Source organism: Stegostoma tigrinum, chromosome 14, assembly GCF_030684315.1.
Source record: "Stegostoma tigrinum isolate sSteTig4 chromosome 14, sSteTig4.hap1, whole genome shotgun sequence".
Taxonomy (NCBI): Eukaryota; Metazoa; Chordata; class Chondrichthyes; order Orectolobiformes; family Stegostomatidae; genus Stegostoma; species Stegostoma tigrinum.
Genome location: NC_081367.1, coordinates 38,444,602 through 38,470,662, shown reverse-complemented (window position 1 = coordinate 38,470,662; position 26,061 = coordinate 38,444,602). Strand labels below are relative to the sequence as shown.

The 26,061-nt window shown below is 39.0% G+C and overlaps 1 protein-coding gene across 3 annotated transcripts in view; it reads right to left on the bottom strand.

Annotated features, from left to right (window-relative positions):
- Positions 1-530: 530 nt before the first annotated feature.
- The window catches only part of LOC125457520 (ephrin type-B receptor 3-like), a 92,686-nt gene continuing 67,155 nt past the window's right edge, over positions 531-26,061 (bottom strand). The window contains exons 5-16 of one of the 3 annotated variants that reach the window (XM_048541816.2): positions 24,553-24,888; positions 19,820-19,944; positions 18,455-18,617; positions 17,927-18,035; positions 17,739-17,803; positions 16,541-16,675; positions 16,197-16,444; positions 15,445-15,660; positions 13,416-13,565; positions 9,830-10,023; positions 3,694-3,849; positions 531-2,787 (exon numbers count right to left, since the gene is read on the bottom strand). In XM_048541816.2, the coding sequence (XP_048397773.2) occupies positions 2,679-2,787; positions 3,694-3,849; positions 9,830-10,023; positions 13,416-13,565; positions 15,445-15,660; positions 16,197-16,444; positions 16,541-16,675; positions 17,739-17,803; positions 17,927-18,035; positions 18,455-18,617; positions 19,820-19,944; positions 24,553-24,888 (2,006 nt within the window). In that variant the 3' untranslated portion in view covers positions 531-2,678. The remainder of the gene's footprint in view (positions 2,788-3,693; positions 3,850-9,829; positions 10,024-13,415; positions 13,566-15,444; positions 15,661-16,196; positions 16,445-16,540; positions 16,676-17,738; positions 17,804-17,926; positions 18,036-18,454; positions 18,618-19,819; positions 19,945-24,552; positions 24,889-26,061) is intronic. The other 2 variants (XM_048541818.2, XM_048541820.2) reach the window with 2 other exon arrangements.

Sequence of the window (26,061 nt, the reverse complement as noted above, 5' to 3'; positions counted from 1 at the left end):
CTGCAACAACACCCAAAGTTTATCCTGTGTTAGTCCTTGATCCTGGGATTTCAACGGATGTTGTAACAGCTGAAACCATAGTCCTCTCCATGGTGCTGCTGAATGCTCGAGCTGTGGGCATGAAGAACGTCATATCCTCTTGTTTCAAGTTGGGAGGAAGGCATGCCACTGGCCTCTTGAGATCTTATTGGGCAGAAGATCCTGCAGACCTTCTTTCTAAGAAAGAGAGTTCATATGTATGTGTGCACGTGCATGCGTGAGAAAGAGATTGGCTGTGCGTTTTGGCTGTCTCAGGCTATGCACAAGACCCCTGCCAAAATCAGAGAGATTCAGCCCATTGTTAGTGTTCATGGAACTAAAACTTTGTGAAAAATGTCCCCAAATTCAGTGACATCCTTGAATCCACAACTGATCGACAAATAATGACAATATTAAAATCATACATACAGGTTCTTTGTTGACTTTGTAGCCAATAGAAAAATTTGAGATTTTAATTTTAATAATAAACTTTATTTTTTTTCCATTAGACTTTGTCATTTTATCCTATTACAGTATTGCTTCAGGCCACTATGATTCATTTTTATATACTTACTTAAAATCACCTACATTGTAAAACAACCTCTACTCTCAACTCGAGATGTCTGACACTACCCTAGAACATTATATGTACTAATTGCCAAATTTGAATACTAGGAATGGCACTGAATTTGATGCACAAAACAAAAGAAACAAGCTCAAGAAATACCATAAACTTCTTAAATAATTTAATTGCAAAAGGTTTTTTAAAAATATTTCTACAAATGCAAGAATGCATCTTTTTCACCATTAAATACATCTCAATATTTTAAAAAGTTTGCAAAATACTATACAGGTATGTTTTCCAAAGTGACTGGAAGACAGCCATTAGGTTTTTCTACAAAAGATTAGCCACTGTATGGCTCTTACAGAAGTACTATGTAGAAAGATTACTTAGAAGGAAATGGTGGGCCACATTATTAAAGCTTGCACCAAATTCACAGCAACATAACCAAATGTATTTTGTTAGTCACAGATGTCAAGCAGGCACTGTGAACTACTACTGAATAACCTATCACAACAAATAGTTTAAAATTATTTTTTACAGCATTGTTATTTTACAGAACAACTTAGAATTAAGGATCTATTTTTGTGAATGAGGACTGCAGAACATTAAAACGTAACTGTTGCATTTCTCACATTTTGCCTTGTTTATATACAATATAGGCATGTGCCATTTACAGTGGCAAAATATACATGGTCTGTATTTATTGGTTAAAGCCCATACATTAACAAAGGAAAATATCTAAAAGTATGTACAAATGTACAGTCTCCTCTGCCAATGTCTTCTTGGAATATTGAGTAATGGGAAGTTTGAAGATGAGCTAAAAATGATTTACTGTAATACAAACTAAAATTAAAAACACTTATTGCCTTTTCCATATTTTGTGTTACAATTACTCTTTGCATTCTATTGTTTACAAAGGTTTTATCTGTTCTTTAGAAAAAATAAAATTTCCTGTCTTTTGGCAATGACAACAAAATTTAACAGCACTTGATTAAACAGATGGCCAAGAAGTTTCTTCAGTCATGTACAGTTGTTCTTTTCCTTGACAGCTCTCACCGTTAAAGGTTTTATATCATTTTGGTGTTTAGTCTCTACTTTTGCAATTCAGAAAGTTCCACAGAACTGTGCTCCCACGGGTGACAACTTCACAAATTTTAGCTGGAAACTAAAGGAATTCCAATAATAAAGTCCAGAATAAAGACTCTATCTTGCATTAGAGCAGTTTTGAATCAGAATCAATTCATTGATGAAACTCTTGTCATCCACCTTTTTCCAGGTGTTATTTGGCTGAAGACTATAAGAACTGATATCATTCTTGCGCAACATTTCCTTCTCTTGCCAGTGCGCAGGGATAGCCAATACATCCAGCAATCCATTTACTCGAGTAACCACAAATTACAAAACACATAGGAACTTCAAATGAAATTTTATATTCACTTCCATCTCACGATATAATTATCCTGATGCCTGTATTCAATGCTCAAGTGCCACACAAGTTGTGAAAAAATGTCATTCTGGACCAAAAGGTGCAAGCACACCTTAAAGGCATTCCTGTTTGGCTATTCCAATCTGGTTTTATTGCAAGAAATAGAACTAACTCAGAGACTAGGTTTTCACTCTATATACAGAACTGTTCAACTTCTTTGTTTCTTTTCATTGATGGTGCTCTGAAGGAATGCAACAGGAGTAGAATATCAAATCTATGACCCAATATCTTATGTGGTATCTTGACACATAGATTTTAAATAATATATCTTCAATATGAAGACTTAATAATATACTGGCTTCTGGGCAAAACCTGCCTCCTGTGGCAGCTTTTGAAAGTCTTTGATGTCGTCACAGGTTTGGTGCAAAAGAAGTAAAAATCCCATGACAGAAACCAATTGCCCAAAAGCCATGATAACTATTTTCAGACTGCATTCCTTTTTGGAGCCTTTTCAGACATTTTTCAATTCATGCTACAATTATCCTTGAACTGAGAGTTGACTTGAAACAATAGTTCTAGGTGCTCCACACGGGAAAAACTGGAAGCCAGGCACTGCACGCAATTATCCTACTTGACTTCAATCTTAATTAAATCCAGAGTGCCTCGCTGTCAGACCTGCACTGGAAGTGTTTGGTTCATCTGTAACCTCATGTCCTGAATGCTGCCGAGAATCTTCTTCTGGTGCCCAGCCAATGTGACTCCTATCCTCAGCAAGTCTCTGCAAAAGAATGTACATTTGTTACATTTTTTTTGGCAATTTATTTTGACTTGGTTCCAATTTTTCTTTTTAAAAAGTGTGTAATAATTCAATACTGATGTCTTCAGCATTCTTTTATTTGCCTCCAAAGCCATGAAAAGTGTACTTTCTGGAATTTAAAAGCAACATTTCATAAGCCTCTTAGTTGTTGACTTTGGTTAATAATATTGTTTATCATCTATGATTCCTCTATTTAAATATTAAGTTTTGTAATATTTATTATTTAGTAAGTAAATTATAAAGCTTATAGAATGAAGCCTTTAAATGCATCCCATTCATTTGATTGGTACATGTCTAAAGACACTAGCGACTAAAACACCTTTTGGAAGGAGGAAAGTTCAACTTGATAGTTCACAAATTTAACTTCCCACTCATTAATATTTTATGTAGTATTGCTGTCTGTTAATTAATTCTGCGGTCCCAATGATGAAAACAAAAGTAATTATTTGGTCCCAGTGAGTTAAGATTACTTATTACACTAAAACCCAAGCATGAAGCCAGTTTCCTTTCAAGTCATAAACTATCGTTACTTGGAACTTTATCCACTGTCACTGGGTCAAAAACCTGGAGTCCTCTTCTGAATAGCACTGTGAGTGTGACCATACCACGTGATCTGCAGCATTCAAGGCAGCAGCTCACCGCCGCCTACTTTAGGGCAATTAAGGATGAGCAATAACTGATAGTCTTGCTTGCAATGCCAACATCCCATGAGAAAAATGGTTTCCAATTCGTTATCTAAGGACACTTTAGGTGTTAGACAAATCATGACTGAAATGGTTGATCCAATTGTACATGTTTTTGTCTCAGCCTTTGTTCATAGAAAATTTCATGAACAGGCTAGAGAAAGTGATAAGCTTCAATACTTACTCTGCCGTCATCTGTGCAACCAAGTCGAAAGAGGTGAACCCAGCATTAATAAAATTCTCCTTGTATCGACCCATTTTAATTGCATCTAGCCAGTCTCCCACTGTGGTGAATGTGGTGTAGTCAGGAACAGTACGATCCAACAGAGGCTGGGAAGGGCTGTGGGGAAGACAAGACAAAATCAGTCCACACCTCAAGCCCTGCTTACATCAGTATCCAGAGTGAGCCTGAAACAAGTCACTTCAGGTACTGAGGACGTTAAGGATCACAGCTGCCCTGTGTGCAACACTCATAGTGGCTCAGTTCTAATCATTGATAATTGACTAAGAATGTCCACACTATTTTAAGATGTAATGTGGCACACAAGAGGTTACACGAGATGCCAATGTTTCCTGCTAATATCTGCATTGCTTTGTAACCTGTTAAGTTGTACATGGAGTACAATTACAAGTTACTTGCCCCTTGACTAAAATGTCTTATACATATGTATGTGTTGTGTTCATCTTGAACTGTGTGTTGAACTTCATGGTTAAAATACCTAGAGGGAACTTCAGCATCAATCATGAGGGAAATAGAAACCTGAAACAAAGTGTATGTGCTGGAGATATATCAATGGAAGGAGGAAGGAAACTTTTTGTATTTTTTTTATATCATTGATGCAATTATTCAAGTCCTGATGAGATGGTAAAATGGAAGTTTCCAGCTTCTTGTTTATGTTCTAACCCTGCAGCGGAGGAGTTTTGCTTTTATGTTGTCTGACATTGTACGCTCTGGCACAATTTATCCTGGAGCTGTGTCTGTAATATGTTGACAACGCACTATAATACAGAAAAGAATTGGTTGCTACTTATAGATGTGTTTTGCATAAATATCTGAGAGAGTTCTAGGTATCGAATTTTACCTCAAGTGAATTTAGAATTATGACCTGGGTAATGCAATGGCATTGATGGCGGCAGAATTGTCAGCATTCACTGTCTTTACTCCTCTGAAACTGAGGAACCCTTGGAGTTTCAAAATGCATTGTAAAATGCAAAAATGCATTGGTGCCAGGCATTCCTCCTTTCTCTACAAGGCTGCATTGTTAAAAATCCTCCAGGATGCAACTGATTATAAATCATTGAACTAATGTGACCGTCTATTATGAAGCTATTAGTGTTTCTGTGAAAACTCTGGAAAAAGTTAGATCTGTTGAATGAGGCAGAAGTGTTCTTTAATAGCATACAAGTTTATAACTACTCCTAAACAAACTCACTGACCCTTAAACAGCACTTCCACATTTGTGGAATGTCAAATTTCTTTATTGGATAGAAATGTTCTTTTTTTTTTCAAATTGTTTCTCTCAAGTTTGTTTAAGATATTTTAACTTCTACTTTAATCATACATGTACACTTCAATATTTTATCTGTTTATCCATAAAGTTTAAAGTAAAAATGAGGGGAGTCGATGGTTTTTGCTTCCTAATTTGCTGTTGATGAGAACACTTGATTTTTTTTTTCTCATTCATGGGATGTGGTGATGCTTGCAAGGCCAGCATTTATTACACATCTCTAATCGCCCTTGATAAGGTGGCAATGAGGTGCCTTCTTGAACTACTGTAGTCCCTGTGATGCAGTTGATTGGCTGTTTGCCCTGCTGGATGACCGCACTGCTGCTAGACGACCGCACTGCTGCTAGACACCTACAGATCACCGTGACTTGGTGTCTGATTGAAACTGGCATCAGGAAAGATGAAATCCAGGTTACAGAGATCACAAAACTTTTGTGGAAAGCTTTCTTCAAGGCCAATAGTCAATACTGTTGCTTCAATGCTGACTGTGAAATCCAGCTCCATGTTTCTGATTCTTTACATACGGAACCAAAGTCATTGTATTAGGTTCCATTCGTAACAAAATAATGATACATTACCTGGCTTATTGGTACTAAAAGCAGTAAATTACATAGATTCAACAACTATAAATAAAATGTAGTAAAAACTTACAGCTTGGCACAAACAAGACAACATTGCTGAACATATAAAATGAAGCAGATAGTTCAGTAAAAGAACTACAGTTAAATACAGTGTGATCAATTAGCAATGAGGACATCAGGAAAGAATTTGAGGCACAGTTTAGTTGAATACTATACAAAGGTTAGCTTTCTTTGGACATATGAAGTGTTTTATGAGTGGTTTGTGCCAAAATGTTCCTACCAAGGCATTTGTAGAGAGATTCAAAGATAATGTAAAGCAGACCATACAGGAAATAGATGAGAAATTTTAAGGAAACAGATCAAGCAGGCATGATTAGCAGCCCTAGTTAACGATCCATCCTGTTACATGGGCCAAAATTGGAATTAGTCTGCTAACTAATGACGACATTGATGATACATACATGATTAAAAGTACAAAATGAATGAGCCCCTTAGGGTATTTGGAGCTGTGGACCACATTATTGACAGCTGAGCACTTAGAGGTATAATAGACGTAAGGAATGATTCAGGGTTGTTGTAGATATACTGTTATTAAAATAAATGAATCGAAGATCTGCTTCTCTGCATTTCTATGCAGGGGCAAGTACTACTTTCACAAAGACAGATCTTATTTGCTGTTACTTAAAAGGAACAAAGAAAAAGGTCCCAGTCTCTTTCAGGGCACAAACACTTTTAACTTACTTTTTCAATTTTATCCTTATAAATTTTTAAGATGAGGGAAATAATGTCTGATGGATACTCTACATATCATTCTTCACATATGCTAAAGCTATACTGGCCATTTGGGGCATGTGTTTCATTTATTTTCACCTCCAGCAGAGTATAGATCAAAATTAGACTCATATGAATCTAATTTGGTACATCTTTTTCACTTACAGACAAAGAGGGTGGAGGAAAATGAACAGATGTCTTCAATATTTCATTCTTCAATAAGCAAACAAGTAATAAGAAGGATACAAGTTTCATCTTTTCCATCAGCCCACAATGTTGTTTGGAACATGACGCCAATTAAACCAATCCCTTCTGCCTGCCCTTGGTCCATATCCCTCCATTCCTTGCATATTCTTAGTAACTGTTATTAAAATTCCATTGACACTTCCAAGTCTCTAGTACAACACTAAGGCAGTTACACCTCAGTATGATCTTACAGAATTCCAGTGAACAGCTCATCACAACACAGCTAAATATTCCACAGTTCTCACTGACTGAGCGGGAGCATGAAGTGGAACTGTAGAAAGGGCAGTGTGCGGTGGTGCTGATGGAGAGCAAGGTTGAGAGTATGCCTATAGCAAAGCATGGCACTGAGTGTAGATCTGAAAATGCACCAAGAACAGTGGACTCAGGAGCACCGAACATCACAGAGGTACCTGTGATCCTGGGTGGATTCAAAATGTGAAGAATGGAGAATCATGCAGCGTGAGTCTGAACCAGAGCCAAAGGCAGTCACTAAGGAATGAGATGTGACTGTGAAAGTGAGTTTTGCAAAGACTTTGTCATATACTAAGAGGGAAAACAAAAGTAACGATGGTGAACAAGATAGAAAGTTAGAAGAGAAGTCCTGTTAGACAGAGGAACAGTATTTCTTCAAGGTGGGCATACCTAAAGTAGATATGGCGGTGAGTTAAACACTAAAAAAAGAACTGTGGATGTTAGAGATCTAAAACAAAAACAGAAATTGCTGAAAATCTCAGCAGATCTGTCAGCATCTGTGGTAAGAAAGCACAGTTAACATTTCAATTCTGGTGACCCTTCATCAGAACTGTTAGCAGCTCAGAAAAAAATGGTAATTACATTGAAGACAAGGTTGAGAGATGTTGGTGGAAGAGGTGAAAGGTTATTGGAAATGGAACCCATAGAGACAGAGAGAAACAGAGAAATATGAAAGGGGTGGCAGAGAAGCGGATAATTGATAGCAGACCAGGACAGAAGAGAAGCTGAATAAGTGATGATGACAGCTGAGAGTAGGAGAGATTGGGTATGGTGTACTGAGAGGAATCCATGTCATGATAAGATGTCACAAATACAGAGGTGTGGGTTAAGACTAAATTTAATCTTTACCCACTCAGGTTAGTACTGCAGTACAGAATGGAAATCTGCACACATTCTCTGCTCACCAAATCAAACTTTATTCTGGGTAACACCAAACAAAAAAGTACTGCACAGGCCACTTCCTAGGCTAAAGTCACTTTTGTCTATGTCAATCAATGTCAACTTGTAGTGGTTCACTTACATAGTGAGTAAGCTCAGTACGTTTTGTTAATATGTAATCAAGGTGACTTATGTAAGTACCGTGCTGATATTTTTTTTTAAAATGCTGCACTCATGAATGGATGAACAGAAAAATACAAATTAAATTGTATTATGTGCACAGGTGGGTAGACAAGTAGGCGACAAAGTATACTGCAGATAAATCAAAAATGATCTATTTAGTTGAAAGAATGAAGATGGGTAAAACAAAATTCTGAGAAAGAAAGTTCAGGGATCTTGAATATCATAACCTTGAATGATATATCTTGAATAACATTAATCTTTGGAGATGGAAGTCATATCGAGGAGGCTGTTGAAAAGGTATTTGGGAACAGTGCCTTTGTAGTTTGAGATAGAGTATACAAACTGCAAAACAGCTATACTAAATCTTCATAAAACAGTGGTTGGACACCAGCTGAAGCATTGCTGTACTACTTAGGTCAGAGCAGGTTAAAAGAAGGTTGAATGGTGCTGTTCAATATAGAGATTTTTTCTGAAAACATGAATAAAGGAAGACTTTTGAACAGTATAAAATTCAATACAGATTTAAAGGTGATTGACAAAAATATCAGAGACAACACAAGGGAAAAATGTTTCTGCAGACAATTATGATCTGAAATGCACCTTCACAAAAGGAACAGTCGTAGATTCAACTGCAAATTGCAAAGGGGGACTGGATAAATACTATAGGGGAAATATTTAATGAGCTGTGAGGAAACAGCAGCAGAATATAAAGAATTCAGATAGTTCTTTCAAAGAGCCAGCATAGAGCACTGAATGGTCTTCCCCTTGTCACATTATTTTATGATTAAAAGAAATGATCATGGCTAAGTGGTCATTTAAATAATTATTTTGTTGCAGGTTGCAAAAACACTGAAACCACTGAGCTGCATGTCAGTTAGTCTGTCTGAGCAAATTTTACAGCAGTGTCACCCAGTCTTGCTTCTTGTAGCAAATCCAAGGTAGTCACTCTTGAAGCCTGACTCATTAACTTTATCTATAGGCTGACATCAGTCCTGTCATAAATGTTACTCTCATATCATTCATTACCCTCCTCATTCACTTTAATGCATACACATTTAAGAGGTTTTCAAATAAAAAAAAGCCTTAGTGCCTCATGACAGTGTAGTTAATTACTTCATACTCCTCAAAACTCCTTAGTCATTCTTCCATGAAAGTTTAATTTCATGTTTGACAAGTGATCCAGGTAGAAATGGAGATTTTCCTTTGAGTTGAAACACCTCCATGACAAGAAGAACATTTCATCTCATAAACCCCCTAGATTTGTTTTTATTAATTAACTTGTCTAAAGCTACTATAAACGTTCCAGGGCTATTGTTTATTTCATCATGCTGATGCACATTTCATCAAAACTTTGTACACCCACTCATGGCACTGACACATCTTTGTTTGTATTCTTCAGGTAGATTTCTTATCAGTCTCATCAATTCAGAGTTAACTGACCTTGTGACCCTACATTCAAACAAAGGTCACTTCATTATTGTTTCCTGTCTATCATTCATCAGTAAGGATCTAGACGCACAGATTGAAGAAAGGGTCCAAACTATATTGAAAATCCTTAGTGGCTCTCCATTAGCTGAAATGTCCATGTTGTCATTTGTGGTCCCACATCATCTTATATGATAGGCATTTATACAAAAGATTATTAGACAACCAGGGTCATGACCAATACTGACTTCATGCTCCAGACACCAAGATAACGATTTTAAAGTCAATTACTTATGATGTTAGAACTCGCATTTGAAAATTAAATGTTCTTTCATCAAATTAAGGTCCTTTTTTACAGCATCTTCAGAACGTGATACATTTTAATTTACTATATAATATTGTAAGAGCTTAGTCAAAATCAAAAGCTATATACGTTTTCCTGAAAATGGAACTTCAACTCTGTCATGAAACATACCCTGGATTCGCAATAGAGACGACTTTCAAGCTAGCTGCATTCCGAATAAGCTTGTCCAAAGTGTTTACAATCTGGGCAAATTTAGGTCGGTTGTTACGATCTTTTACCCAGCAGTCCAACATCAACTGATGCAAAGCAGTTGGGCAGTCCATTGGAGGTGGCAAACGATAGTCCTGTTCCACAGCATTAATAACCTGTAAGAAAATCCAAAGTATTAAGAAACGCTGCAAGTGCTCTGTTTCCATAACTCCCCAGATTCTCCAATAGTCATGGAATGAAAAACTGCACATATCACATCATTATTTAAGAAGAGATGCAGACCAAAACTGGGAAACTACAATACTGTTGATTTACCTTCAATAATACTTCAATAATTCATCACAGAGCAACTAAGAACTTTGGCAGACAGACGTATATATACTTTCTAAACAGATTTCCAGAAATCATTTGCTAAGATCCTTCATTAGAAGCTATTGACAAAAATGAGAGCACATGAATATCACTACAGGGGTTTACCACTATGGTGTCAAAGGTCCAACTATCTGCAACTGATTCATCCTTCCCTCCACCATCAGATGAGAAATCAGGACATTCACTGATCATTGCATTCTTTGGATACTTTCCAATATTATTGCCACAAGCAGCAGCTCTGGTCAGCTTTCAGGCTAGCAATAGGCAAGTATCAAATGTGCCACTCACTTGCCAGGCAATGATTATCTGCAACAAAATAGAATCTAAACATCTCCCCATTGATTGTCAATAGCCTTAACATCATTGAATCCCTCCACAACAATCAATATTATCGAGGATTTTATTGACTGGAAACTGATCTGGATGAGTCGTATTTACTTGGCTAAAACAGAAGGTCAACTGTTGACAATTTTACTCTCCGTGACTCCCTTGTCCACTCCACACTCCCCTCCAACCCCACCACACCCGGCACCTTCCACGCAGGAAGTGCTACACTTGCCCCCCACACCTCCTTCCTCACCCCCTTCCCAGGCCCCAAGATGACTTTCCATATTAAGCAGATGTTCACCTGCACATCTGCCTATGTAGTATACTGTATCCAATGTACCTGGGGTGGCTTCCTCTACATTGGGGAAACCAAGCGGAGGCTTGGGGACCGCTTTGCAGAACATCTCCGCTCGGTTCGTCATAAACAACTGCACCTCCCAGTCGTGAGCCATTTTAACTCCCCCCTCCCATTCCTTAGGTGACATGTCCATCATGGGCCTCCTGCAGTGCCACAATGATGCCAACCAAAGGTTGCAAGAACAGCAACTCATATTCTGCTTGGGAACCCTGCAGCCCAATGGTATCAATGTGGACTTCACCAGCTTCAAAATCTCCCCTTACCCCACTGCATCCCAAAACCAGCCTAGTTCGTTCCCTCCCCCCACTGCATCACAAAACCAGCCCAGCTCGTCCCTGCCTCCCTAATCTGTTCTTCCTTTCACCTATCCCTCCTCCCACCTCAAGCCACACCTCCATTTCCCAACTACCAACCTCACCCCGCCTCCTTGACCTGTCTGTCCTCCCCGGACTGACCTACCTCCTCCCCACGTATACTCTCCTCTCTACCTATCTTCTCCTTTATCCATCTTCGGTCCGCCTCCCCCTCTCTCCCTATTTATTCCAGAAGCCTCTCCCCATCCGCCTCTCTGAAGGAGGGCCTAGGCCCGAAACGTCAGCTTTTGTGCTCCTAAGATGTTGCTTGGCCTGCTGTGTTCATCCAGCTCCACACTTTGTTATCTTAGCTGACAATTTTATGTTGAGTGATAGACCTCTTGACTCTCCAATGTCACTATTTAGAAGGCATAAATCAGGAGTGTGGTGGAATACTCTCCACATGCCTGGATGACTGCAGGCCAACCAATACTCAAGAAGTTCATCATCATCTTCTGAAAGGAGGTGAGGAATGGATAATAATTGTTAGTCTTTTTAACAATTCTCATCACCCATGCATGAATAAATACATTTCAAGTGACCCTATTGGCATGAAAGGTAATTGGTTAGGAAGTAGAAAACGTGAAGTAGGGATTAAGGACAAGAATGATGATTGACAGAATATGACAATTGGCGCTTTCTAGGAATGTTTACTCAGCTCGTCACCATATGCAGTAAAGCCAAGTATAGGAATAGACAGTTTTATGTCTAAGTTTGTGTATGATACTAAGCTGGGAAGCACTGTAAATTATGTAAATAGGAGGAATGTTGTAAAATGAGCTGGTGAAACTAAGGGACAGAGCTTAATGTGAAGTATGAGGACATTTTCTTTGGATCTGAGAAAGACAAAGTCTAAATTATAAATCGATAAATCTAAGATACTGTCTAAATTATGCATGGATAAGTGAAGCAATACAAGAATCTAGATACCGTACACAAATACTAAAGTTATTGTACATGTAGAAGAGGAATAAAGAAGGCTAGTGGGAATGCTACCCTTTTGTCTCAGTAGGTTGAACAACATACGTGTACAAGTTGTAGCCCCTTTGTACAGACTTGGTCAGATCTCATCCACAGAACAGCATTAAGTTTTGAGCACAGAATCTCAGGAAAGATACATTGACTTCTTTTGAGAGAGACAGACTTGATGAGTTGCCAAACTAATCATAAACAGATGTTTAAAATGAAATCCACAGCTTGACAAAATCCACAATTTGGCACGTGTTCCAACAGTCCAGTTCCACCATGAAGGCAGTGTGTCGTATAAAATCAAAACCCTCGCACAAGTTGATAAAGGCAATTAAATGGAATTTCCCCTCAGCCGTTTGACAGTCTGAAATTTGTAAAAAGCCTTGACCGGCTGATATCATTCCTTATAAAAAGTAAAATACACCCAGTCCCTGTCTGTTATTCTGTGAGATCAAAAGTGTTTGATGTCTATGTCCTGATTTCAAACCAAAGAAACCATCTTAAGAACTGTTGTATCTGGGAGATATTAGGCAGCTTTTAGCCTTAGGTCACGCCTTGTTGTGGGTAGAAAGCATAACTGGATGCTAGAGTATAGGAGGTATATATATGACTACTATCAGCCTCAGAAGAAGCAATACCAAGACACTGTATTTCCAAAATTCAAATGGACAGCATTTACCCTGTTATAAAAATAATGTTTTGAACTGTAATGTTCAATTATTTTTAATATGGAGCAAGGACTTTCCCACAATAAGCCATCACATGTCCCACAATTACCCAGAAATATTTATTCAAATTCTCTTTGGTAGCATCAATACATCTGAACCCTGTTAATGTCAGAAACAGGACTCATAGTTCCGGCCTCCATTTTCAGATCTGCATAGAAGTGCTGCTGTCAATTTCATGCCAAATCCTACCATATTTACTTTGACCTGACTTTGCAGGAGAAATCTTAGAGTTTTGACATCAAAGTATTGACCCAAGTAAAACAAAATCCTGCATCAAGTCAGTACAATCTGAGAATTATCCAAACAAGCCAATATCCAAAATAATCAAGAGGATACTTCATTAGAAGTGAGCAAAGTGACAGCATTTTATTTCAGTATTTAACACTTCAAATGAATCCCTCATTCAATATCTTTGTCTGCTTATCAGCTCAAACACTTACATCTTGATTTGACATGTCCCAGTAGGGTCTCTCACCATATGACATCACTTCCCACATGACAATTCCGTAACTCCATACATCACTGGCTGAGGTGAACTTGCGATAAGCAATTGCTTCAGGAGCTGTCCACCTGATTGGAATTTTGCCACCCTGGTAATGAAACAGAAAGTTCTTTTCAGTTCCTCTAATCAAGTTACACACCATATAAAACAAAAAAATTCCACCTCTTGTGCAAATCGTTCTGGGAGAAAACTATAAATCACCTGGCTCTCTGTCAGTTTTCATCTCTTACTGGAGCTGTCAGAAAATCTCAGTGTGTGAGTTTAAATTAGTTTCTCATGAACTGCAGAAAGGATAAAGACAATCTGCAATTTCTGCTGCTTCCCTTTTTCTCAAGTGAAAAGTGAAGATGGGTATCCCTTTGAAGGTAAGGCTGACCTGATTCAATTTCCAGAAATACCCTTGGATAGCAAAAAGCTGTTAATCATCATGAACACTTATTTTAAAGGCCATATTATTTAAGCATTTTTACAATTTAGCATTTTATAGAGACAAATTGAGTTTAGACTGTGATTACCATTTTTACATACAAATGCATGAAGCATGTATTGTTTATAATAGATTCAGACATGTTGCATGGTCTAACCAGTTATCCTTTAAAAGGAACTGATGTAAACTGCTGTAAAAGCAGCATATGAAAGTTCAGAGGTGAATATTTACAGTACTGGAGCAGCAAAGTGCTTCCGTCAGACTCTGCAACATAAAGCATCCTGCTGCCAGCCTCTTCTTTACTCTCTACACACATGCGCATCCTCTCCCCAAACATGGGTCCTCCACCATCTGGCGAAACAAATCTACGTGCAGCCTAAACAGCGGCCTCACACCTCTGCTGCTCACCTCAACTTCTGAGCATTCCCTGCCTGTTGATCAGCTGGCTCCTTGAATCACTGAACCAACTGTAGCTTTTTTAAAAATCTGATACATTTAGGTCAAACAGGGCACAATGGCTAGAAATTTGGGACAATTGTGACTGGCAGTTAGAAGATGCCTGATGTTGAGAGCACGAAGTCCCACTTTCTAAGTCCCACTGACGAACAGACATTTCTTCAGGGTTGCTGGATCAAAATCTTGGCATTCCCTCCCTCAAGGCTTTATGGGTTTACTGACACCAAATTGGCTGCAGTCATTCAAGAAGATGGCTCACTACCACTTTCTCAAGGAAAGCTAAAAGTAGGCAACAAATAAAGGCCCAGCCAGCAATGCCGACATCCCATTAATGAATAAAAAGTAAAGAAGATTTCACTTGTCACTCGCTCAGTCCTCCAGTCCTGCATGTTGGACAGCAGTCATTGACATCTATCTCAAGGCAGCAACCATATGCACACTTCCATTTATCCACCAGGATCCCCAGATCCCTGATGGAAAGGAAAGGTAATAAGTTCCTCTGCCCAACATGTATGGGAGAAATGACAGGAACCATGTCAGGTGGCTGAAGACTGCTAGCACTTAGCCATGTAGATGGTCGGCCTTTCAAAATGGTGCTGGCTTCAGCAATTCCAGGTGGTCCTGACAGTGGCAAATACTCCTGCATGTGGTGAGTGGGAGGTTACACTAAGAGAGTGCAATAGGGGTGGAATGCACAGGTAATGAGACTGAATGATGGTGAAGAAGATGGGAATGGCAATGTAAGGAAACCCATTAAGGCTCGTGGAGAGAAACCCTCTATAAAAATTGCCAAAAATGTCACTTTGATAAACGCTAGTAAAATTCAGCCGAACGACACAAAAGGAAACTACAGGAATTTCAAACTACATTGAATATTAAAAACATTTATAAAACAGCATGAGGTAATATTACAACACAAAGTAGTTTTATCATCTGTATTTTCAGATTTTCTCATCAGTCTTTTGCAGCCTGAATAACATTTACAGGATTATGCTTAGTCTAACTATCCCATTTCATTGTTACAACTTGTGTTTAAACAACCTGACGAAGAAGTACACAGAAATTAATGAACTGTTGCCCTCACCAGTGAACTTGTGTATGTTGGATCAGTTGGATCATCTTCCAGGAACCTCGACAAACCAAAATCTGACACTTTGCACACAAGATTACTGTTGACCAGAATGTTCCTGGCTGCCAGATCTCTGTGCACATAGTTCATTTCTGACAAATATTTCATCCCAGCTGCAATTCCTCTTAACATGCCTACCAGCTGGATGACTGTGAACTGTCCATCATTCATCTGCAAAAAAAAACAAGAAACAAGGTCAGAAATTCAATGAACAAAATGCACTAAGTATTTTGTTTCTATAAAGGCTGTGGAAGCGGAGTTCGGGTTTCTTTGAGATTCCTGAGGTAGCCCTGATGAAATAAATTGACATCCCTTCAATCATGTGACTATAAAGAACACACCTGCACTATATCATATAAAGAGATTTGCCAAGTGTGCTTATATTTATTTTCAGGCTCACAGTGAGCATTAACTCCTGTCATCAAAGCATTTCACTTCAGTTTAGGAAAATTATGAAATTCCATTGTAATTAACTGTTGCTATGTCACATTTAATCTAAATTGAGATGGAAACAATGTACTGAAAAATCCTTTATGTATAACAAAAGAGGTACGGTTCAACTTTGAGGGGGTAAGAAGTGCTGGTAGTAAATTGAACACCAGTTATGCATTCCTCATGATTTTACTTTCCATGGATTTCAACAACCACAAAGAGCTACTTGATGGAGAAAAAGATTAGATGTAAGAAGCATTCGACCTTGTACTTACCCTGAGGAAGGAATCCAAGGCACCATTCTCCATAAACTCGGTAACAATCATGACTGGGCGGCTTTTAGTGACCACTCCCTCCAAATGGATAATATTTGGATGATCAAATTGTCCCATAATACTAGCTTCACTTAGGAAATCCCTTCGCTGTCTTTCAGTATAACCAGCCTTAAGTGTTTTTATCGCTACAAAGATCTCTCTTCGTCCTGGAAGTTTAAGGCGTCCTCGACATACTTCTCCAAATTCACCTGCACAAAAATAACATTACAAGTTATATTTCTGATTATGCATCACATAAAACATGGCAAATTTAGATATGTTTTAGTATAAGAGATTGTCAATGCCTTTTGGTCTACCTGCTCCAATCACTTCTTCAATTTTAACACAGGAGACATCAATTTCTTTGGCAAATTCTCTGACAGCCTCATTGGGATCTTCATAGGTGAAAGGATCAATATAAACCTTCATTCCTGGTGTGACTATTAGCAATAAAGAAAAGGGATCAACAGCATTAATATAGCACATGGATTATACTTCCTGAATCAATAACTAGCTATGGAAAACAGAACAGAAAGACAGCAAGAACTGCAGATGCTGGCGTCAGAGATAACAAAGCGTGGAGCTGGAGGAACACAGCATGCCAGGCAGCGTCAGAGGAGCAGGAAAGCTGATGTTTCAAATTGGGATCCTTCTTCAGAAATAAAGGATTCCGGCCCGAAACATCAGCTTTCCTGCTCTTCCGATGCTGCCCGGTCTGCTATGTTCTTCCACACTTTGTTATTTATAGAAAATAGAAACTGGATCTTGTTCTATCCATTTTGCAAGCACAAAATGAGGATTCTTACAGTGTAGTGGTAGTGCTACTGCCTCTTGGATGGAAGATACAACGATCATGTCCCACCAGCCCTGGATATGTATCACGACACGTCCAAAGAGGTTGATTGCAATAACTAACTACAAATACTAGATGAAAATCATTTTTCAGCATCCCGAAGACAGTATTAGGCTTATATATATGCAAGTAAAGGCTCTGACTTTCATTTTAAGTGCCCTGGAGAAAGTTGCTCTTAGATGAGCAGGGCAGAAACTGAGCCCAATTCAATTAGGATTCTTCAATTCTAATGTGGCTGTCAAAAAATATAATAGGCAATGTTAAAACAGAACTTTGAAAAAAGCTGTTCTGTGGTGATAGGAAGCGTAGGAATGCTTGTCATGGATCCAAAGTATCACGACTTCTTCTGCTCAATCCACCTCAAACAGGTCTATCCTACTCTGTGCTCATCTGCATCACAAGAGCGTGCTACCATCGAACAGCATGAATTTCAAAATGCTGAAATATTTGAGATGCCTAAGGGCATAACACTCACTCAATTTCACCAAGCCAATTGAAATGAAGGCTGATGCCCAGTTCTGGGTCAGTTGTGGGTGTCTTGGTTGAGTTACATGTGCCTTGCTCAGCCCTGATTCTGGGTCTGCAAACGGCTCCAGACAAATTTCTACCCCAATGTATTTCTTATGGAAAACCTTCACGAAGGAACTTACTGTGGCCAGTGCTGTATTGCTGGAGCTTCTCAGTGTATTCTGACTCTGAACCACTTCCACGTTTCCTACATACAAAGTAGAAAAGAAATATTTTATGGAAATCTTTATTGTGACAGTAAAAACATTAAATATAGACAATTAAAATTCTTACAAAAGCCTTTTTAGAGCATAAGAAAAGATTTAATTACCTGATGCACACAAATGCAATCACAAGCACAGCTACAATAAATACCAGGCCTGCAGTGGCTGAACCCACAATCAGGGGCAATTGTTCTTGGATGCTTTTCCCACTCTCATCTGAATAGAAAAGGACAGGTATTACTTAAGAGTTCAACCAGTAGAAAAAGGGTAGTTTCATAAAAAGGAATGAAAACAAAGAAATGTGATGCCCTTAACAACCTGTGAACATGTTTATATGTGTATTCCACTTTCACAAAGATTAATCCTCTTAAATCATCATCTGCTTCCTACAGCTCTACATACTACCTGATCTCTCAAGGATTTATTAATTACTTTTTTGCAAATCATTTGACAAATGCCACTATTAGATTATAAAAATTCCCAAAAATGAAGAGATTTAGATAACTCATTTTTTTTGCAATATTGATAATATATCTAACATAATTTTAGCAAATTATCAGCAAAACATTTAACTTTACATCACTAGGAAACCTTGTTGAACACTGCCAACCAAAGCCAACATTAAATAGACATACTTTCCATCAGAGTCTGGAAATCTACAGTTTCGCTGTACTTTCCATATCCAGCCACTGTCCTGGCTCGCACCTGAACTCCATACGAAGCAGATGGTTTTAACCCTTCAATGCGAATAGTGTTTTTCTGACTTGTAATGGTTGATGCTGTTGATTCATCTTGGTCCTGGATTAAAATACATGTAAAAATATTGATGGCTAAGTATTAGGGCAGGGTCAATAGTTGTTGTCCAGTCCACAACTTAGCTGCCAATTGATACTAAAAGAGTTTTTTAAAAAAAACTTGTGAAAAAAAATACAAATTGAAGAGTGTGTTACAAATTGCCTTTGCAAAAAGATTCGTATTCATATTCTTTACAACACCATGGCTAAAACTGGTTGAGTGGGCGGTTAAGTGGCTGGTGAAATTCAATGTGGAGAAGTATGAGGTAGTACAGTGTGTTCGGCAGAACATAGAGAAAACATACAAATTTAAGAGTACAGCTCTGAAGGGGGTGCAGGAGCAGAGGAACCTGGTATATTTGTGCATTTGTCATTAAAGGTGGAAGTGGTTGCAAGAGGACCAATAAAACATACTTGAATATAATGTCTTTATCAAAATAGCATGCAATACGAGAGTGGAGAGATTGTGTTGAACTCTTATTACAGACTAGGTTGCTCCCAGCTGGAGTGTTTTCCCCAGTTCTACGTGCCACTCCTTAGGAAGAAACTGAAGGCATTGGCAAGGGTACAGAAGCTTTGTGAGAACGGGTCCGGGATAATGAATTTCAACTGTGATAATAAACCAGAGAAGTTGGAACGGAATTCCTCATAGAAAAGAAGGCTGAGAAGAAATCTGATAGAAACATACAAAACTGAGAGATCTGGACAGAGTAAATAGGGAGAAAATATTCCCATTCATGAAAAGATCAACAGTGAGACAATACAGATTTAAAGTAATTTGTAAGAGAAGCAAAATGACAAGGAAAAATCTTTCACACAATGAGCGCACAGGCTCTGGAATGCAGTGCCAGACAGTGTGATGGAGGAAGGTTCAATTGAGATATTCAGAAGGGAATTAGATAGTTATTTGAACAAGGACAATGTGCATCCTCTGGGAGGATGTGAGGCAAATGGCAAGAGATGATACGGTCTTTAAGAGAGCTGGTGCAGGCACAATGGGCCCAATGGCCTCTTTCTGGGCTATAAAATGTCTGTGATTCCCTCTTGAACAATTTAAAAATTGTACAATTTTCCAGTAATCGACTAGGCCTGCAAAAGCAAGTGAAAATAACTACTGGAAACTGAATACTTCAATGGTCTGGGATTCATGTTACTAAAGTGCAAGTTTGCCTGATCTTTTCAGCATAATGAATAGCATTACTGTACCTTTTCACGATATTTCAGCTCATAATCCAGGATTATGCCATTGGGTTTTTCAGGTGCAAGCCATGATAGAGTCATGCTATTTGATGTGGCACTCAGTAAGTGTACCATAAGGACGGGAGAAGGAGCTGCAAACAATACACAAAAAGTAAACTTTGCAAACTTTTTTTTTAGTTCCATGCACCAAAAACAAAACCAAAAAGGTATTTGCGGTACAGGTCTTTTGACACATTGCATCTCTAATAGCTCTTCATTACAGCAATCCAAAACAATTCCTATTTACCTTCTCAGTGACCACAGTACCATGTTTTCTTGTTTCAAATGTGTAGCCAATTTTCCATTATAAAGATGAAGTGATCACTTCCTCAATAACTCTCTCAGCAGTATACTCTAAAATGCAACACTTCATGGAAAAAATCTTACTGTTGCTGAGTAATAATTTTAAATTGGTGTCTAATTGAACATTCAACCATAAATTAATTGTTCACAAAGAGCGCCATCAAAATTGTGCAGAAATTTAAAAAAAATCTGATAATAAACAGCTACAACTGAAACAAGCTGATATCTAAACAGAATAGGGATTTCCCTTAGTTTTATAAAAAAAAGTTTAGGCTGTACTTTATTCAACCAAAAGGACTCTCATTTAAAAACACGTCCTTAGCCGCTGTATACTTTCATGAGTGAATGATGAATATCACTAAGTCTGCAGTAGAATATGTCCCTTCTTGTGACTGCAGTTAATCATCATTTCTCATTGCACTCACAGCATATTCTATTTATAACATCCATATTTTACCAACAACTAAAGGAAAGAATTTTTTTTGTTTTATACCCATAACATCTACAAATTATTAAATTTGTTACATGTTAAACTCTTGCTAAATTAGTAAAGATTAAACAAACAAACTTTCCCTTAATTTACAATGATTCAATAGAAAACATTTTGAAACATTATGACTTTTCATTAAATAAAATCTGGAAATGTCAGAGAAACTCAGCAGGCCTGGCAGCATCTGCAGAGAGAGAAGCAGAGTTAGCATTTGAAGTCTGATATGACATTTCTTCATCCCAGGTTCTTACTTTCATATTACTAATCATTTAAGATAACTTTTTGCCATCAACGTCATCACCAAGACCACCTATTTTCACTTTGTAGAAGTGTCTAGCTCAGCCGCTTTTGGTGTCCTCATCCATACTCCAGAATTGACAATTCCTGTTTAGCTTCCGACATTCTACTCTAAATCAACTTTAGATTATCCCTACTTCTGCTGCTCATGTTCTGAATTGCTTTGTGCTCATTGACCTGCACTGACATCTGCTTTAAGCACTGGCTCCATTTTAACATTTTCACCTTTGCTTTTAGATCCTTCCATAATCTCGACCTTCATTAACAGCTGCACAGCTTCTCCTAAGTTACCGGTGATTCTCCATTTCTGATTGCTTGAGCACCCACAATTTTGGTAATGGTGTGCTCAGGCTAATTTGGTCATGAACTCTGTAGTTTCCTCTCTAAACGTTTTCTCAAAGATATTCCTTATGATTCTTTGATTAAGCAATTGGCTATTACCCTAATGTTTAAGATGCTATTCAACCTTAAATTTTTATTTTATAATGCCCCTGTGAAGCGTCTTGTTATGTTTAACCATGCTAAACCAAGATCCATAAAAATATATCTTTTGTTAAAAACAAATATGTTTACTTGCTGTCTAGCTTATTGCTTTTGTACAGCAATCCAACTCAAGAGGGCTATCTTCCTCTCCTGCAATAGAATTTCAAGTGGAACTGTGAGTGCACAGAACAAGTTCCATCATCTTACTGCAATGTTTAAACCCAAACTATTTTAAAAATTTTACCTATAGAGAGAAAGACTTCAGATTTCCTCCTCTTACAGCTCCTGCTGCCCAACTCGTCTAATCCAGTCATGCAACAATGGAAGCTAATACCATCCATTAAACACCAATCAATGGACAAATTACATACATACTGCCTGGAGGTAAGATTCCCTTAACAGCAAAACCCAGAACACAGTCATCTGTCTCTCAAGGCCTAATTACAGCTATACCATCCAGCACCTGGACTGCCAGTGTGAATTCCTGTCTGACAAAACCTGATGGCATCCCACCAGCTGCTTCGGGCTGTGATTTACCAGTTCCCCTTACACAATTTCATTGTGTCAGACTTATAACATAGAAAGTGCCAAGTGAATGAATATTCAGGCCTTAATCACTGGGAGATAAGCTACAATACAAAAGGGGAGCTTAATGTGAAAGTCAGACAAGTCTTAACCTCAAGGATGGCCACCCTCAAATAAATCCTTTCTGCTCAAGGGTTGAGAGCTTTCAATAATTGGAATCAAGAGTTTTAGAAACCTACAGGACTGTTGCTATTGCAACATATCCTTTTGTGGTGACATACTCAATAAGCAGAACATAACCTTCAGGTATATAGAAAACGTATGTGTTTCTGTAAAATGCATATATCAAACCACACCTCACCTCTTGCAAATTTGTTGCAAATTTAATTTTTGTATATGGTGCAAAAACTGTGTCAAATGACAGTTTTTAAATCTGTATGTTTTCTGTGAAACCTGGCACTGAAATGCTTAAAATAATATGGTGAAGAGCTGGATGAACACAGCAGGCCATGCAGCATCAGAGGAGCAGGAAAGCAGACGTTTCGGGTCGAGACCCTTCGACCCGAAACGTCTGCTTTCCTACTCCTCTGATTCTGCATGGCCTGCTGTGGTCATCCAGCTCTTCACCATGTTATCACAGATTCTCCAGCATCAGCAGTTCCTACTATCGCTGAAATACTTAAATTGCATTTTCGTTTGTTAAAGAAATGCATTTGTTCCTCTTCAGTACATGAGATGTGTCAACAATAACACCAGTTATCCTGCGACAACAAGTAATTGGCACTTGCACTGGTATAAACTACAGGCATTGTGACTGCAAAGCTGTATTTATTCTGCCTACACCGGTTTCAGGGAGTGTACAACAGTGCTTCGAATCTGGCCTGATAGGCTGAGGTGAAACAGGACAGAGATCAGAGGAATCCACTTGTATACCAGTTTGCACACACCCTTAACGTTAACCAAGATAAATTAAAGGAGGCAAAATCACAAACAGTCAACTGTCACATTTTGACTAGAACTATGCTGGAAATTGTTAACATCCTAAAAATTGATTATTATTCCAAAAGAATACAATAGCCTGAAGACAGGGTGATACCAAAGCAGTAGCATCCTGGCAGTTGGTATCTTGCTCTTTGCACTCTTCTATTGGGGCCCAAAATTTTCAGCTGGTGCTTTTAAAAGCTCGTGCCAATTGTGTTTACTTTAATTGAGACAGAAAAGACCAGGCTGTGGTTGGTATGTTGGAGAAACTGAGGTGTTAAGACTACAAAGATGTAGGAGCGGAATTAAGTCATTAGGCCTGTTGGATTTGCTCTGTCATTTGATTATGGCTGATGTTTTTCAATCCATTCTCTTGTAACTTTTGATCCCTTTACTAAACAAGGACTCATCTATCTCTGTCTTAAGTACACGCAATGTCTTGGCCTCCATAAATTTCTGTGGCAATATATGTTTTTCTTTATGCATTTATAGAATGAGGGGATTGCTGGCTAGACTTGGCTGAAGAAATTCCCCCCATCTTAATCCCTTCACTCTGAGCCCTTCTTTCCTACCAATGGAAAGATGTTTTCCACGTCCACTCTATACAAGTTTCTCAGTGTCCTGTAAGTTTCACCGAGATCCCCCTTATTCTTCCAAACTCCATCGAGTACAGAGCCAGAGTCCTCAACCGCTTCTCATAGGACAAGTCTTTCAGCCTTGGGATCATTCTAGTAAACCTCCTCTGGAACCCCTCCAAGGCCAGCATATTCTTCCTTAGATACGGGGCCCAAGACTACTCACAGTATTCCAAATGCAATCCAACCAGAGCCTTGCACACTCTCAGCAGTATATCCCTGATCTTGTATTCTAGTCCTCTTGATATGAACGCAGACATTGCATTTACCTTCCTAACTGTCAACGGAACCTGCACATTAACCTGAACAGAAACCTAAACTAGGGCTCCCAAGTCCCTTCGTGCTTCAGGTTTTCAAAGACTTTTCCCATTTAGAAAATAGTTTAAGCCTCTATTCTTCCTGTGAAAGTGCATAAACTCACTTTCCTACATTGTGTTCCATCTTCCACTTTGTTGCCCGTTCTCCTAGCCTATCCAAATGCTTCTTCAGCCTTCCTGCTTCCTCAACACTACTTGTCTCTTCAACTATCATTGTGTCATCTGCAAACTAAACAACAATGCCCTCAGTTACTTCATGCAGATTGTTAATGTATAATATGAATAGTTGTGGTCCCAACACTGATCCCTGTGGAACTCCACTAGTCACTGCCTGTCGTTCTGAAAAAGACCCCTTCATCCCTACTCTCTGCTTTGGCTATTTAGCAGTGTCTTGCTCCTAACACCCTGGGCTCTTGTGTTATATTACTGAAATCTAAAACAGATTGCAACTTCTGATGTCCCCAACTCGCTGTCAGTGATACCTTGCTCTGACACAGGGTCTAATGTCTCAGTCTGCACAGATGCAATCTACACAGATATCAGTGATTATTTTACATTACACTGAGGAATATGAAGCACAGATTTACTGAACTATTTATTGGGGAGCTGGAATGATTAGGTTATATGCAGACATTACAAACTTAAATGTGGAAACAATGCTGTACTTACCAGCTTGATTTGTGGTGATGTTAACTGCTGCAAACTGAGGATGAAGTGTACTCTTGCTGGAGACTCCATTTACTGCCTGGATTTCAAACGTATATCTGGTGTGAGCCAAAAGATTGCTGATAAACACATGCCTTTCCGTCAGGCCCAGCTGTCGTGGGACAAACTCAACATTGTCATCGCATCTGGAGCAGATTTTGCCTTCTACGCTACACTTCTTGCAGATGATATTATAGAGCAGGTCATCACGGCCACCGGTGTCCTGTGGCTCACTCCACTCCAAACTCAGAGAAGTCTCATTCACATTTGAAATAACATTCCTTGCAGCAGAAGGCACACCTTAGTAAAATTAAAATTCCAAGTCAGAATGTGTTGAACATATATAAATTTAACTGTATAAATTTAGAAACATGCATCTGTCATTTATGCAATACATATTTTGTGCTATATTACTGAAATATAAGACGATAAGACACAGGAGTGGAAGTAAGGCCATTCGGCCCATCGAGTCCACTCCGCCATTTAATCATGGCTGATGGACATTTCAACACCACTTCCCTGCACTCTCCCCATGGCCCTTGATTCCTTGTGAGATCAAGGATTTATCAATCTCTGCCTTGAAGACATTTAACGTCCCGGCCTCCACTGCACTCTGTGGCAATGAATTCCACAAGCCCATCACTCTCTGGCTGATGAAATGTCGTCTCACTTCCGTTTTAAATTTACCCCCTCTAATTTTAAGGCTGTGCCCACAGGTTCTAGTCTCCCCGACAACAAAATGTGAGGCTGGATGAACACAGCAGGCCAAGCAGCATCTCAGGAGCACAAAAGCTGACGTTTCGGGCCTAGACCCTTCATCAGAGAGGGGGATGGGGTGAGGGTTCTGGAATAAATAGGGAGAGAGGGGGAGGCGGACCGAAGATGGAGAGAAAAGAAGATAGGTAGAGAGAGTATAGGTGGGGAGGTAGGGAGGGGATAGGTCAGTCCAGGGAAGACGGACAGGTCAAGGAGGTGGGATGAGGTTAGTAGGTAGATGGGGGTGCGGCTTGGGGTGGGAGGAAGGGATGGGTGAGAGGAAGAACAGGTTAGGGAGGCGGAGACAGGTTGGACTGGTTTTGGGATGCAGTGGGTGGAGTGGAGGAGCTGGGCTGGTTGTGTGGTGCAGTGGGGGGAGGGGACGAACTGGGCTGGTTTAGGGATGCAGTTGGGGAAGGGGAGATTCTATTCTCCCCGCCTGACAGAAACAACTTCCCAGCGTCCACCCTTTCTAAGCCATGCATTATCTTGTAAGTTTCTATTAGATCTCCCCATAAGCTTGTAAACTCGAATGAATACAATCCCAGGATCCTCAGCCATTCATCATGTGTTAAACCTACCATTCCAGGGATCATCCATGTGAATCTCTGCTGGACAAGCTCCAGCGCCAGTATGTCCTTCCTGAGGTGCGGGGCCCAAAATTGGACACAGTATTCTAAATGGGGGCTAACTAGAGCCTTATAAAGTCTCAGAAGC